Here is a 12,956-nt window from a genome sequence, read left to right as displayed (position 1 = left end):
GGATGGATAATGTTGCTTTTCAGGCTATGACTCCAGTGGCATATGAAGGAGATGAGGCATATATTGCAGCATACAATATACAGAAGAATCAGAAGCCAGTATGTACACATTGTGGGAAAATTGGTCATACTGTTCAGAAGTGTTACAAACTTATTGGATTTCCACCTGGATACAAGACTAATGGACAAACTCAGAAGACTAATCAGCTGGTTGTTCAGCCTAGGATGCAGACATCACAGTTTCAACCTCGGATGCCTCAACAACAACCAAGGATGCAGATGATGCCTTATGATCCTATTCAGAAGGCAAATGCTATAGCCAATGTCTATACAGAATCAAATTCTTATGTTCCAGCTTCTGTTGATGGTTCTTATCAGTATGCAGTACCACAGTATATACCTTCTCAGTATGCTTCTCAATCTGTGATTCCTCAGTATGCTAGTCAGCCTGTGCACTCTCCATATGCAACTCAGCCTGTTAATACACCATATGCTGTTAGTTCTTCTACTAGTAATGTACAGAATGGTCAGGATTATAATCCCCAACAGATTCAACAGCTTATCTCCCAATTTAATACACAAGTTAAAGTTCAAGAGCCTGCAGCTACTTCTAGCAATACAGCAACGATAACTGAGCATGGTCTTATGGCTGCAACTTCTACCTCTGGTAACATTCCTTTTCCTTCAACTAGTCTTAAGTATGAGAATAGTAATCTCACATTCCAAAATCATACACTTTCTTCTTTACAAAATTTCTTACCGCATGATGCTTGGATTATAGATAGTGGAGCTTCTAGCCATGTGTGTTCTGATCTAGCAATGTTTAGGGAATTAATACCTGTTTCTAGTATCACAGTCACACTTCCAAATGGTACTAGGGTCCCTATTACACACACTGGCACAATTTGCATTTCACAGACATTGATATTGCATAATGTACTTCATGTTCCTGATTTTAAATTCAATTTGATCAGTGTTAGTTGTTTGGTTAAATCCATGTTTTGTTCTGCTCATTTCTTTTCTACTTGTTGTCTTATTCAGGAACTTTCTCAGGGCTTGATGATTGGGAGGGGTAGAGAATACAACAATCTATACATTCTTGAGCAAGAGAATTCAACTCTCTCACCATCACTTCCTGCAGTATGTTCTGTAACTGAGTCTGTCTTGTCTGATGGAATATTGTGGCATCAAAGATTAGGTCACCCTTCATCTAGTGTTCTTAGTAAAATGGTTAGCATCATTCCTTCTTTTAAAAGCTTAACTCCTGATGTATCTCAATGTTCTATATGCCCTTTAGCTAAACAGAAAAGATTAGCTTATATTTCTCATAATACTTTGTCTTCTTTACCTTTCGATTTAATACATTTAGATACTTGGGGTCCTTTTAGTGTTGAATCAATAGAGGGTTTTAGGTATTTCTTTACGATTGTTGATGATTGTACACGAGTGACATGGGTTTATATGATGAAAAATAAGAGTGATGTTGCAGTTGTTTTCCCTGCTTTCTTAAAACTTGTTTCTACTCAATATAATGCCAAAATTAAAGCGATTAGATCAGATAATGCTCCTGAATTGGCTTTTCCAGAAATTATAAAAGAACAAGGCATTATACATCATTATTCATGTGCTTATACTCCACAGCAAAACTCTGTAGTAGAACGTAAACATCAACACTTGTTAAATGTAGCTAGGTCTCTTCTCTTTCAATCTAATGTTCCTTTGCAATATTGGAGTGACTGCATAATGACTGCTGTTTTCCTTATTAATCGTTTACCCTCTCCTTTGTTGAATAACAAATCTCCTTTTGAAATTTTATGCAAGAAATTACCAGATTATACTTTACTTAAAAGTTTTGGTTGTTTATGCTTTGTATCAACACATATGCATACTAGAAATAAATTTTCACCTAGGGCCAAACCATGTGTTTTCTTAGGCTATCCAGCAGGTTACAAAGGTTACAAAGTTTTAGATCTTGAGTCTCATTCCATATCAATATCTCGTAATGTTGTTTTTCATGAGAGTACATTTCCTTTTAAAAGAACAGAATTGTTGTCTAAAGCAGTTGATATGTTTCCAAATACTATCTTACCTATGCCTGCTCCATTGCATTTTGTTGATTCTTTGTCTATGTTTGATGATAATGGAGATGAATTACCTGTTGCATCTAATGAACCTGCATGCATATCATCTTCTACACCTATAGCACCTAGTACCGTTTTACCTGCAACTACTGTCGATACACAAGAAACAGAGATTGATTCTGTACATGTTACTAGGCCTAAACGGATTACTAGAGCTCCTACTTATCTGTCTGAGTATCAATGTTCACTAATACCTTTCATTTCTCTTGATTCTAATACTTCCTCTTCTATTACTTCTTCTACTATTTCTAATATTTCTACAGTTTCCTTACCAGAGAAAAATTTTCCTATTCTTCATACTCAAATTTCTTTTAAGCCTTTTACAACTCCATATCCTATACAGTCAGTGGTTTCTTTTGATAAATTCACACCACAATATCAATCTTATATCTTTGCTTACAGTCAAGAAAAAGAACCTAAGACTTTTGCTCAGGCTATGAAATCAGATAAATGGACAAAAGCTGCTAATGAGGAGCTTCATGCTCTTGAGCTGAATAAAACTTATGTGGTGGAGACTCTACCTCCAGGGAAGAATGTTGTCGGATGTAAATGGGTATTTACAATCAAATACAATCCTGATGGAACAGTAGAGAGATATAAAGCTAGGCTGGTGGCTCAAGGGTTTACACAACAAGAAGGGATTGACTACATAGACACTTTCTCACCTGTTGCCAAACTCACAAGTGTAAAATTCATGCTTGCTTTGGCAGCTGCTACAGGATGGAGCTTAACACAAATGGACGTGTCTAATGCATTTCTTCATGGTGACTTAGATGAGGAGATCTTTATGAGCTTACCACAAGGTTATACACCTCCACAGGGAACGAGTTTGCCTCCAAACCCGGTTTGCAGGTTACTAAAATCTCTATATGGCCTAAAGCAAGCCTCCCGACAGTGGTACAAAAGACTCTCATCAGTGTTCTTAGGAGCTAACTTTGTTCAATCTCCTGCAGACAACACATTATTTGTCAAGATTACCAATACATCATTCATAGCTGCTTTAGTATATGTGGATGATATTATGATTGCAAGTAATGATGATGTTGCAGTGGAAGATTTGAAGCAGTTGTTAAGGTCTGAATTCAAGATTAAAGACCTTGGACCAGCAAGATTCTTTCTTGGATTGGAGATATCAAGGTCATCAAAAGGTATTTCAATCTGTCAAAGAAAATATGCTCAGAACTTATTGGAAGATGCAGGTTTCTTAGGATGTAAACCAAGTTCAATACCAATGGATCCAAACCTGCACCTCACCAAAGATAAAGGAAATCTGTTACCAAATCCAACTTCTTATCGAGAATTGGTTGGAAGGTTGCTTTATCTGACAATAACCAGACCTGATATCACTTATCCTGTTCATCAGTTGAGCCAGTTCATCTCTGCTCCCACTGATATACACTTACAAGCAGCACACAAGGTTCTCAAATATATCAAGGCTAATCCAGGTCAAGGTTTGATGTATGCTGCAGATTCTGAGTTGTGTCTCAATGCTTTCTCGGATGCGGACTGGGGACGTTGCAGTGATACTAGGAGGTCTATTACTGGTTTCTGCATCTATCTAGGTACATCTCTGATCTCATGGAAATCTAAGAAGCAGGGAGTAGCTAGCAGAAGTAGTACTGAATCGGAATATAGAAGTATGGCACAAGCAACATGTGAAATCATTTGGCTGCAACAACTTCTACGAGACTTACATATCAAAGTTACTTGTCCTGCAAAATTGTTTTGTGACAATAAGTCTGCTCTACACATTGCTAACAATCCGGTTTTTCACGAGAGAACCAAGCATATAGAGATAGATTGTCACACAGTTAGAGATCAGCTTAAGGCAGGGACTTTGAAGACAATGCATGTTGGTACAGACAATCAACATGCTGATCTCCTCACCAAACCATTACATCCAGGACCGTTCTATCATTTACTCTCAAAGATGTCATTGTCAAATCTTTATCTCCCCAACCAGACAATTGGAGAATAAAGATTTGAGGGGGGTATATTGAGATAATGAGGTGGTTAACTCCGGTTATCAAGAATCAATAGAGATCCGGTTATTGAGTATTGGTTAATGGTATAAATACAGAATACACTTCATGTATTTTGGTTAAGCTTTGTAAAACAGATTTTTGATGATTAATAAAGTTTGTTACATTGCTTCACTCTCTCTCTCTTTTGATCGTCTTCTCCGATCATCTTTCCGGTGAATCAGAAGTTTAATATTTTTGCTCCGGTGATTATACTCTCTTGATTGCTAAATCCTTCATTCACTAAACCCTAAAATTTTGTTTGGGATTACTTCTTCTTCATCTCTTCGTTGTAATCTTTTCATCACCAAGAATGTCTAATCAACAAACCCTAGATTCCCTTACTCCTCCTCAATCCGATGCTCTGTCTCTTTCCCACTCTTCTTCCCCAGCTCCTCCACTCTCAACAACTCTCTCCTCTTCTCGCCTCAACGCTAGTGCTCCTGAGTTCGTTCCTGGTCGAACTACTTCGCCGAGGATGATGATCCCTCCTCCTCGGATTCTTCATATGTACCACCACCACCACCCTCCTCCGCCTCCGTTTCATATTCCCGTTACTGGACCCCACGAGCGGCGGAAAGACCGCAGGAAGAAGGATCAAACCGAAACCGGAGCTTCTGCTTCCATTGATCCTAAGAGTGGTTTGCCTGAGGATATAGTCCAGAAGATAGTGAACCAGGTACAAAGCTTCAACTTTTACTGCTTTTTTTATCCCTTTCATGACCATTGCTCATCAAGTACCCTAGAAAATACTCTGCTTTGCTTCCAAGTTAATGGCTGCATCAATCATTATCAGGTCGAATACTATTTCGGTGACTTGAACTTGGCCACAACAGATCTTCTAATGAGATTTATCAGCAAGGACTCTCAAGGATATGGTAAGATGTCTATGCTAAATCTCAGATATAGAAACCCTTAAAAGTTGTGAGCACGATTTGTGGATCCATCGTGCGTTTGATTCGTCAAATTAATGAAGATCTTAATGGTCTTAGCTACTGTGACGTCCTACTTGGCCAATGATGATTCGTTCTGGAACTTATCTGATCTCTCGTCACCATTCTAGTTTTCTCAGAAACTTAGTTTTTGGTGTTGTTATTTTCAGTGCCTTTAAATGTAATTGCATCTTTCAACAAAATTAAAACATTCATCAACAGTAACTCCCAGCTTGCCACAGTGCTACAAAACTCCTCCAAGCTTGTGGGTACCCTTATGCTAATTTTGTTTTATTTGTTCTTTGTTTCTTCTTGGCTACTCTATCCAATTTGTCAAATAGATAACATTTTTAAACGTCAAGAACTCTAGTTTAACTTTGAACTCACCTTACAGGTTGTTAGTGAAGATGGACAGAGAGTGAGACGCATATGTCCCATTACCAAAAATTGCTCTTGAAGAGTTACAGGTTGTTCATTTCAGCCATTCTGTTATTATATATATGTAGATCTTCCTTCAACCATTTTATGACATTCCCATTACTAATCATTTGTAAAAAATTTGCATCTTGCAAAGTATTTTAGCTTCCATTTATGAGAAACTTGATCATGTACTTACTTTGTAATAACAACCTAATATCCAGTCCCGAATAGTGATTGCCAAAAATCTACCTGAGGATCATTGCTACCGAAATCTCATGAAGATTTTCTCAGCTGTTGGAAGGTACAGCTAATCTATGTTATAAACCGAAGAATTGCTTCTTTTTTTCCCTAGACCAGCTGCGATTTTCTGCAGAGTCTCTGAAATTTGATCATTTATTTGTCAGTGTGAAGCACATTAGGACCTGCCAGCCACAAAACACTGGCTATGGTTTTCCATCAGCAGCTAAATCAGGAAAAACTGATTTCAGTAACAAGGTGACTAAGATGCTCGCTATGTTGTTTTTGGTTTTGAATTTTGGATTTGAAAATAGGGGAAGCTGCATTTTGTGCTTCTTTTATGCAAATTTGATGTTTCTTTACCTTGTTTGTAACTTTGTATAATTAGGTACACGCCTTTGTTGAGTATGAGAGAGTTGAGCTGGCAGAGAAAGCAGTAAGTCTCTTGTGGTCTCATCCCAGACTAAATAATGTCACATCTCTTTTTGACGATGTGATAACTTGTAGGCATATGTTATATTGCAGGTTGCTGAATTAAATGAAGAAAGAAGTTGGAGGAGTGGTCTTAGGGTACGGTTGATGCTGCAGGATCAGGTACATAGGTACATGAAACATTGTTTAGGGATTTTAAACAGCACTTAATAGCTTTCACCGGCCTCAGCTTTCCAACCGCTTTTTGTTGTGTTTGGTCATCCAGACAAAAGAGGCAAACCATGTTCTTCAAGGAGGAGGAAGAAAGGAAGAAGATGATGCGATGATGAGATCCGATGATAAACAATTTGAAGATTGTGGCGGAGAAAGGGATGGTCATGTACAAGAGCAGACAGTAGTAAGTAGACAAAAACACTTTAAAAACTTATTTAGCTTTTCTTCTCCTCAGATTCTCAGTTTTTTATACATGAACAGGGAGAGGAAGAACAAGGACACAAGAAGAGAAGAGGGCATAACCGTGTACAAGGAGGAGGAGGAGGAGGAGGACGAAGTGAAAACCAAAACGAAAATGCAAAGCAGAACCAGAACCATAGTGGGCGTGGAAATCATCATCCTTCAAACAGTCAAAGGAACAAGACAGATGAAGTGAGCATGGGGAATCAACAGCAACAGCCGCCACCAGGACCACGGATGCCAGATGGCACAAGGGGATTCTCTTTGGGGCGGGGAAAACCGGTAACTGTTCATGCCCAGTGAACCAGAGCTGACTGACAATAAAAAAGAACAGGCGAGATTGGTATATAATGGAGCAAGGTTTAACTTCAAAACTATATGATCAACAAGAGAGATATTAAATCTTACCCAAAAGAACAAAAATTTTGTTATCTGGAATTGGATGGAGTTAGAACTACTAAGGGGGTGTTATTGGTTGTATAAGTTAAATTCAACTGCATTAGATTTTAAAAATCATAAGACTTTTAAAATATGGGTTCATTTAAACTGAATTATGATTCATTTTAACAAATCTGTGGAAGTGTATTTCTACAATGACAAATGATATCCTTTGTTTTGAACAATAGAATTGAATTCTATAACAAATGATTTTCACAATTTCAATGAAATTCTACCAAACTTTTTATTATCACATTTTTTTTCTCATTTTCTGTTTTGAAGTTCTAGCATATTTTTTTAAGGTGGAAATTAATTAGTATAAAAACAAAGTGACGAAAATGAATCACACAGCAACCAAATTCATTTTGGGTGGAAAATGAGGAACGTAGTGTGTATATTTGTTTTAACGGACACACTACTACGTAAAAGAAAATGAGGAAGAGAGAAAAATGTTGGGTGGATGAGTTATGTGTATTACGTTGAGTGATAGGGTGAAACTTTTGTTTATTTGATTGTGAAATCTCATGTAGAAGGTTGGTTTTTGGATTGACATAATTTACATATGAAATCAGTTTCATGTTCATTTTAAATCCTTTCAAATGATATCATTTGTGAAAATCCACCAAACTTGAATAACATAAGACTTTGATTAATAATTATAAGTATGAGAACCAATAACACTTGATTTAAAACTCTTTTGATAAAAACAATATAAATATGAGAACCAATAACACTTGATTTTAAACTCTTTTAATGAAAATTCTATAATTATAAGAACCAATAACACTTGATTTAAGTAAAGGATTTAAAATCATTTATTAAATAACACTAGATTTGGTTTAGAGTTAGACTCTAATTAAAATACAGTATCCAATAACACCCTCTAAGATTTTACTTGATAAAAGTTAGAATCCTTTTTTAAGCTCGCAATAATGGACCAATAGGTGTCTATAATCCAGTGTGCGGTTAATTAACTGAACCAAAAAGCATCTCAAAACTAAACCGGAAATTAATTTGGTGTCACTGGTAAAACTATGTATATAGCAATCAATCAATCATCATCTCTCACTTCTCCGTGTTAGCTTCATCTTCCGATTTCAATATTCAACGTTGTGTTATCTTCTTCTTCATAAATCCGACGAATTTCATCAGATATTCCAAGGAATCTTTGATTTCTCTCTGTAAAATCATCTTCCAAGAGAACGTAGTTGTCGGAGACCGTCGTACGTTACGTGGTGGAGATGAGTTCGGCTCTACCATTGAAGCTTTTGTTACCTCTTACAACTACATCACTACCTTCTCCGTTCCGATCTGATAACCCTAATTTCTATCGCCGTCGTTCCTCTTTCTCTACTTCGTGTTCTTCCCAATCTCCTTGTCCTTCTCCACTTTTCTCTGTTAGACGGCGCCGATTTAGATCCTCCTCTCCCTCTATTCCCATGGTAATTTCTGATTCTATCAAGGATTTTATTTATTAATGTGGTTTGAGATTGATTCGCATCATCAATTTGTTGGAGACTTATTACTCATTAGTATAGAGGTTGAATTGAATAGTACTCCTGTAGCCAAATTCATTGTTGATTGAATTCTCTTCAGAACTCAAACAGTTCATTGCATTTATTAGGGGGATTACGTTGATTAACGCTGAACCTATCATCTGCAATTAAGAACTCTGTGGTCCCTTTGTTGATGCTACTGCTATCAATTCTATCTTACCATCTAGATGGTTACTAGTTTCATGATGCTAGCCGTTTATATATATGCTAAGTTTAGTTTTCTTAGAACAGCAGATTTGATGAGTAGACCAATCTTTGTGTCATGGTCTTTGTTGCTTATATCAGCTACTGCATTTGGTTTTTCACTAATGATTTACTCCCAGGGGCTCTGTTTCTATGTCCTGGTATATATATAGTGCTTTCCTGAACACACGAGGGATCAAGAGGACGTTGATATTTGGATAAACAAAGAGGACAATGTGAAATGTAGGTTCGAATCTGATGAAGACACCACCACCACCGGACTCCGGATTCCAACTCAGGCTCAGGCTATCGTTGAAGGACCTGGTTCAGTTACTGTGTCAGAGCTACAACCAATCCCTGATGTAGATTATATACAAGTAAGTTCACCTAATTTTCATATCCAAATACAACGCAAGATCAAATGTTTTTAGCCTTTTAGGTTGTAACCATATGTGAATTTGCAGGAGCTGTTGGCTATACAACAACAAGGACCTAGATCAATTGGCTTCTTTGGAACAAGAAATATGGGTTTCATGCATCAAGAGCTCATTCAGATTCTTAGCTATGCAATGGTTATAACTGTAAGTTATTGGCCTACGAGGCTACAACTTCTGAATCATATTTTTTGTTCCACCACATCTTATAACCATCTTCCCCTATAATTTACCTTGCAGAAAAACCATATATACACTTCAGGTGCATCTGGAACCAACGCAGCTGTTATAAGAGGTGCACTTAGAGCAGAGCGACCGGATCTTCTCACAGTTATCTTACCTCAAAGTCTGAAAAAACAACCTCCTGAGAGCCAGGAACTACTGTCAAAAGTAAGAGACTAGTTTCAATATTCTGTTTGCTTCAACAAACTCTAACTATTAACATCTGTCTGCTATATATCTGAATCTCATCCATTCTTGGTTATGCTGTAGTACAACTAAATCTCCTTTGTTATGTCTGCAACAGGTACAAAACGTGATAGAAAAGCCTCACAACGACCATTTACCATTATTAGAAGCCAGCAGGTTTGTCACTCACTTCTCATACACACAGTAGCAAAACCGTGAAGAAAATGGGCATATATATTAAGATTGTAGAAATAAATATTCTGAGACGTACGTATCTCTAAGTAAGTAACTTGAAAAAAAATGGTGTTTTGGTTTGCAGGCTTTGTAACATGGACATCATATCACAAGTGCAACAAATCATCTGCTTTGCGTTTCATGACAGTAAGCTTCTCATGGAAACATGTCAAGAAGCCAAAAATCTCCGGAAGATTGTTACTCTCTTCTATCTCGATTGATTAATTTCGGTTTCCCTTACTGTTTTAGTTCATCTTCCACTTTGAAGATATATTCGGATAAAGACAATCTCCATTGTAAATTAGGAATTCTCATCTTGCACATACACATCCTATTCTTTGTCTTACATCCTAAATATTTTTTTATTTGCTATATCTCTCTCGATCATTTTTAAGATAAAATTTTGACAAGAAATTTGTAAACCAATTACACACTAGGGCAGAGCACCAAAAACAAAAGTCTGGTGTGTGTGAGTGGTGTGACTGTGAGTCGTCGACCTGAGTAACGAATGTATGTGAGGTGTAAGTTGGACGGTGGAGACTACTTACTAGTCAGGCCGAGCCTGTTTGGCTTATTTCCAACTGAAACTAAAAGAAAATATACGCGTAGGTCTCTCTAATACAAAGTTACGAAGCAATAAATCGATAAGACAACAACAAAACATAAAGCACACTTTCATTTCTATCAATGAAGTAACAACAATATGTCTGAATTTTGGTTAATACTTTGTTTATTTCTTGACAAAATTGTTTGTATCGTATATCCCTATCAGTCAGTCTATCGTTAAAAAAATTGTATATTCACAAGAATGCTCAACAGATTTTAATCATTTTATGCTCCTTTAAGGAAATTTTACAATTAAATGATTATTATTAATACTCTAAATATCTTATTATATACAGAAAGATATAAATGTTATTATCTTTCAGGAAAAAAAAAAACAATTGCCAAAACACGTATAACAGTTTTCTTTAATATGTAAAATTACTAAATTACAATTATTTTAATTTTATTTATTATCTTATTATATAAACCTTGGTTTTCAAAATCAGCCATTAACAAGATCGTGACACGTGTCAATTATAAACGATAAGATGTTGACACGTGTCGTAACTAATTTTATTAATATTTGGATAAAATAGAAATATTATTAACCATATCGAAAAAGGAAATATATAAAATAAATATTATAAAGAATTATATATAAAAAATTATTAATAAAATTAAACAAATAACCTAATTTTAGTTATGTCAATTTGGTTTATTAATAAGATAGAGATTTAAAATTTATAATTAACAAGAATATATGGCGGTTTTTGTAAGGTTTAAACTTTAATTTTACAATTAAATCAGGTTATTTGTTGGTTTAGGTATATAAATGATAAATAAGAATTATGCTTTATCTTTATAAATTAAAATTATGGTTTAAGTTCAACAATTAAACGAGATTATATGTCGAAACTTGGTTTTTAAATTTACTAACTCACGTGATCATGATAAGTGTCAAGTAAAAAATAAGATGTCGCAACATGTTATATCTAATTTTGTTAATATTAAGATACAAATATAATTTTTAAACAACATTAAAAAATAATTATAAAAAATTAAAAAGAATTTTTGAGAAATACCCTTTTTGTTGTACCCTTTTCAAAAATATCTCCTTTATTATCTATCCATGTTTAAATATGAAAAATTATAAAGTTTTATATGGTTTATAAGGTACTTCTATATAATAACTTCTACTTGGAAATTTGATACAAATATTTTATAATATTTTAAAAGGTTTTAAATCGTTTTTACAAGTTTTATAAGGTTTTTAAGTGGTTTTAAAAGGGTTTATAAGGTTTTTAAAAGGTATTTATAAGTTTTTAAGGTTTTTAAAGGGTCTTTTAAAGGGTTTACAAGGGTTTTTAAAGATATTTACAAGAAATTTTAAAATGATTTTAATGGTTTTAAAGGGTTTACAAGGGTTTTTAATGATTTGTATTTACAAGTTCTTTAAAATGGGTTTTAAGGATTTACAAGGGTTTTAGAAGTTTACAAAAGTTTTTATTAAATGATTTATCACGGTTATAAGGGGTTTAAAGGGATTTACAAGTGTTTATAAATGTTATAAAATGATTAACAATGGTTTTAAAAGGTATACTCAAGTTTTGAAAGGTTTTGGATGACTTTTAAAAGATTTACAAGGATTTTTAAAGGGATTTAAAAATATTTACAAGGTTTTTTAAGGAATTGCGGAAAACTTTTGGCGGGAAAAGTTTTTTGGCGGGAAACTTTTTGGCAGGAAATTTTTTGCGGGAAAATTTAGCGGGAAATTTTTCGGAAGGTAAATTCTTTTTTTGGAAAGAATATTCCTTTTTTTCATCATGGGTAATAATAAATGAGGGTAATTTAGTCATTTTATACATTGAAGATGGTATTTTTGAGAATGGACACTTAGAGAGGGTATTTGTAGAAAAGTGTATCATAAAGATGTTAGTTGTGCAAATCTCCCAATTTTATTCATGATTTTTATTTTATAATATGTTATATTTCTTTAATTTTAAATTTATGTATGAATGTATTATGCCATTGAGCAATTTCATTGTCTAAAACATAAGGGTGAATGAAAGATTTTCGAAAATAATATTTTTAGCTTAAATTAAAGATAACAAAGTTCAATATAAATCGTAATATAGTAATTTTAAAATATTTTAAAGAAAATATGTAGTTTTTTATAATTCGTATTTGAAAGATTTTTTAATTTTTTCCTCAACAATGCTATAATTTATTTTAGAATCTTTATATTTATTTGCGTTGTTTATATGAATTTATTTACAAATGACTATATTTGTATTTAACATCATATTTTAGATTGATGTTAATTTGAAAGAACTTTACCATCATATTAAATAATAATTAATTAATTTTCATAGTCTGAGAATATTTTTTTGAAAAATTGAATGTTACGAAATAAAAAAAAATTACAAAATGGTATAATCATGTTTTAGAGGATAATTGCTAAATTAAGATTTTTAAAAATATTTTAGCAATATTATGAGTAATGGTGAATAGCTCTCAAATAG

General features: G+C 34.3%; 1 protein-coding gene and 1 pseudogene across 1 annotated transcript; both read left to right on the top strand.

Moving 5' to 3' along the window:
• The first annotated feature begins 4,263 nt into the window (after positions 1–4,263).
• Positions 4,264–7,115, top strand: LOC17885296 (annotated as a pseudogene).
• A 975-nt stretch (positions 7,116–8,090) lies between these two features.
• Positions 8,091–10,262, top strand: LOC17887289. Its single transcript, XM_006291545.2, has 6 exons — positions 8,091–8,515; positions 8,986–9,189; positions 9,277–9,393; positions 9,487–9,636; positions 9,773–9,831; positions 9,974–10,262. The coding sequence occupies exons 1-6, from the start codon at positions 8,315–8,317 to the stop codon at positions 10,107–10,109; spliced, it is 867 nt and encodes a 288-aa protein (XP_006291607.1). The 5' UTR covers positions 8,091–8,314; the 3' UTR covers positions 10,110–10,262.
• Positions 10,263–12,956: the final 2,694 nt, after the last annotated feature.

The sequence above is a fragment of the Capsella rubella genome, unplaced genomic scaffold (assembly GCF_000375325.1).
Source record: "Capsella rubella cultivar Monte Gargano unplaced genomic scaffold, Caprub1_0 scaffold_5, whole genome shotgun sequence".
In the NCBI taxonomy this organism is placed as follows: Eukaryota; Viridiplantae; Streptophyta; class Magnoliopsida; order Brassicales; family Brassicaceae; genus Capsella; species Capsella rubella.
Note: the sequence above shows the minus strand (reverse complement) of the source record. Positions and strands in the feature narration are given on the sequence as shown.

Coding starts and splice junctions, on each gene's coding strand:
- LOC17887289 (XM_006291545.2), top strand. CDS start 8,315: ATGAGTTCGGCTCTACCATTGAAGCTTTTGTTACCTCTTACAACTACA. Junction 9,637..9,772: donor GCCAGGAACTACTGTCAAAA/GTAAGAGACTAG, acceptor TGTCTGCAACAG/GTACAAAACGTGATAGAAAA. Junction 9,832..9,973: donor CCATTATTAGAAGCCAGCAG/GTTTGTCACTCA, acceptor TTTGGTTTGCAG/GCTTTGTAACATGGACATCA.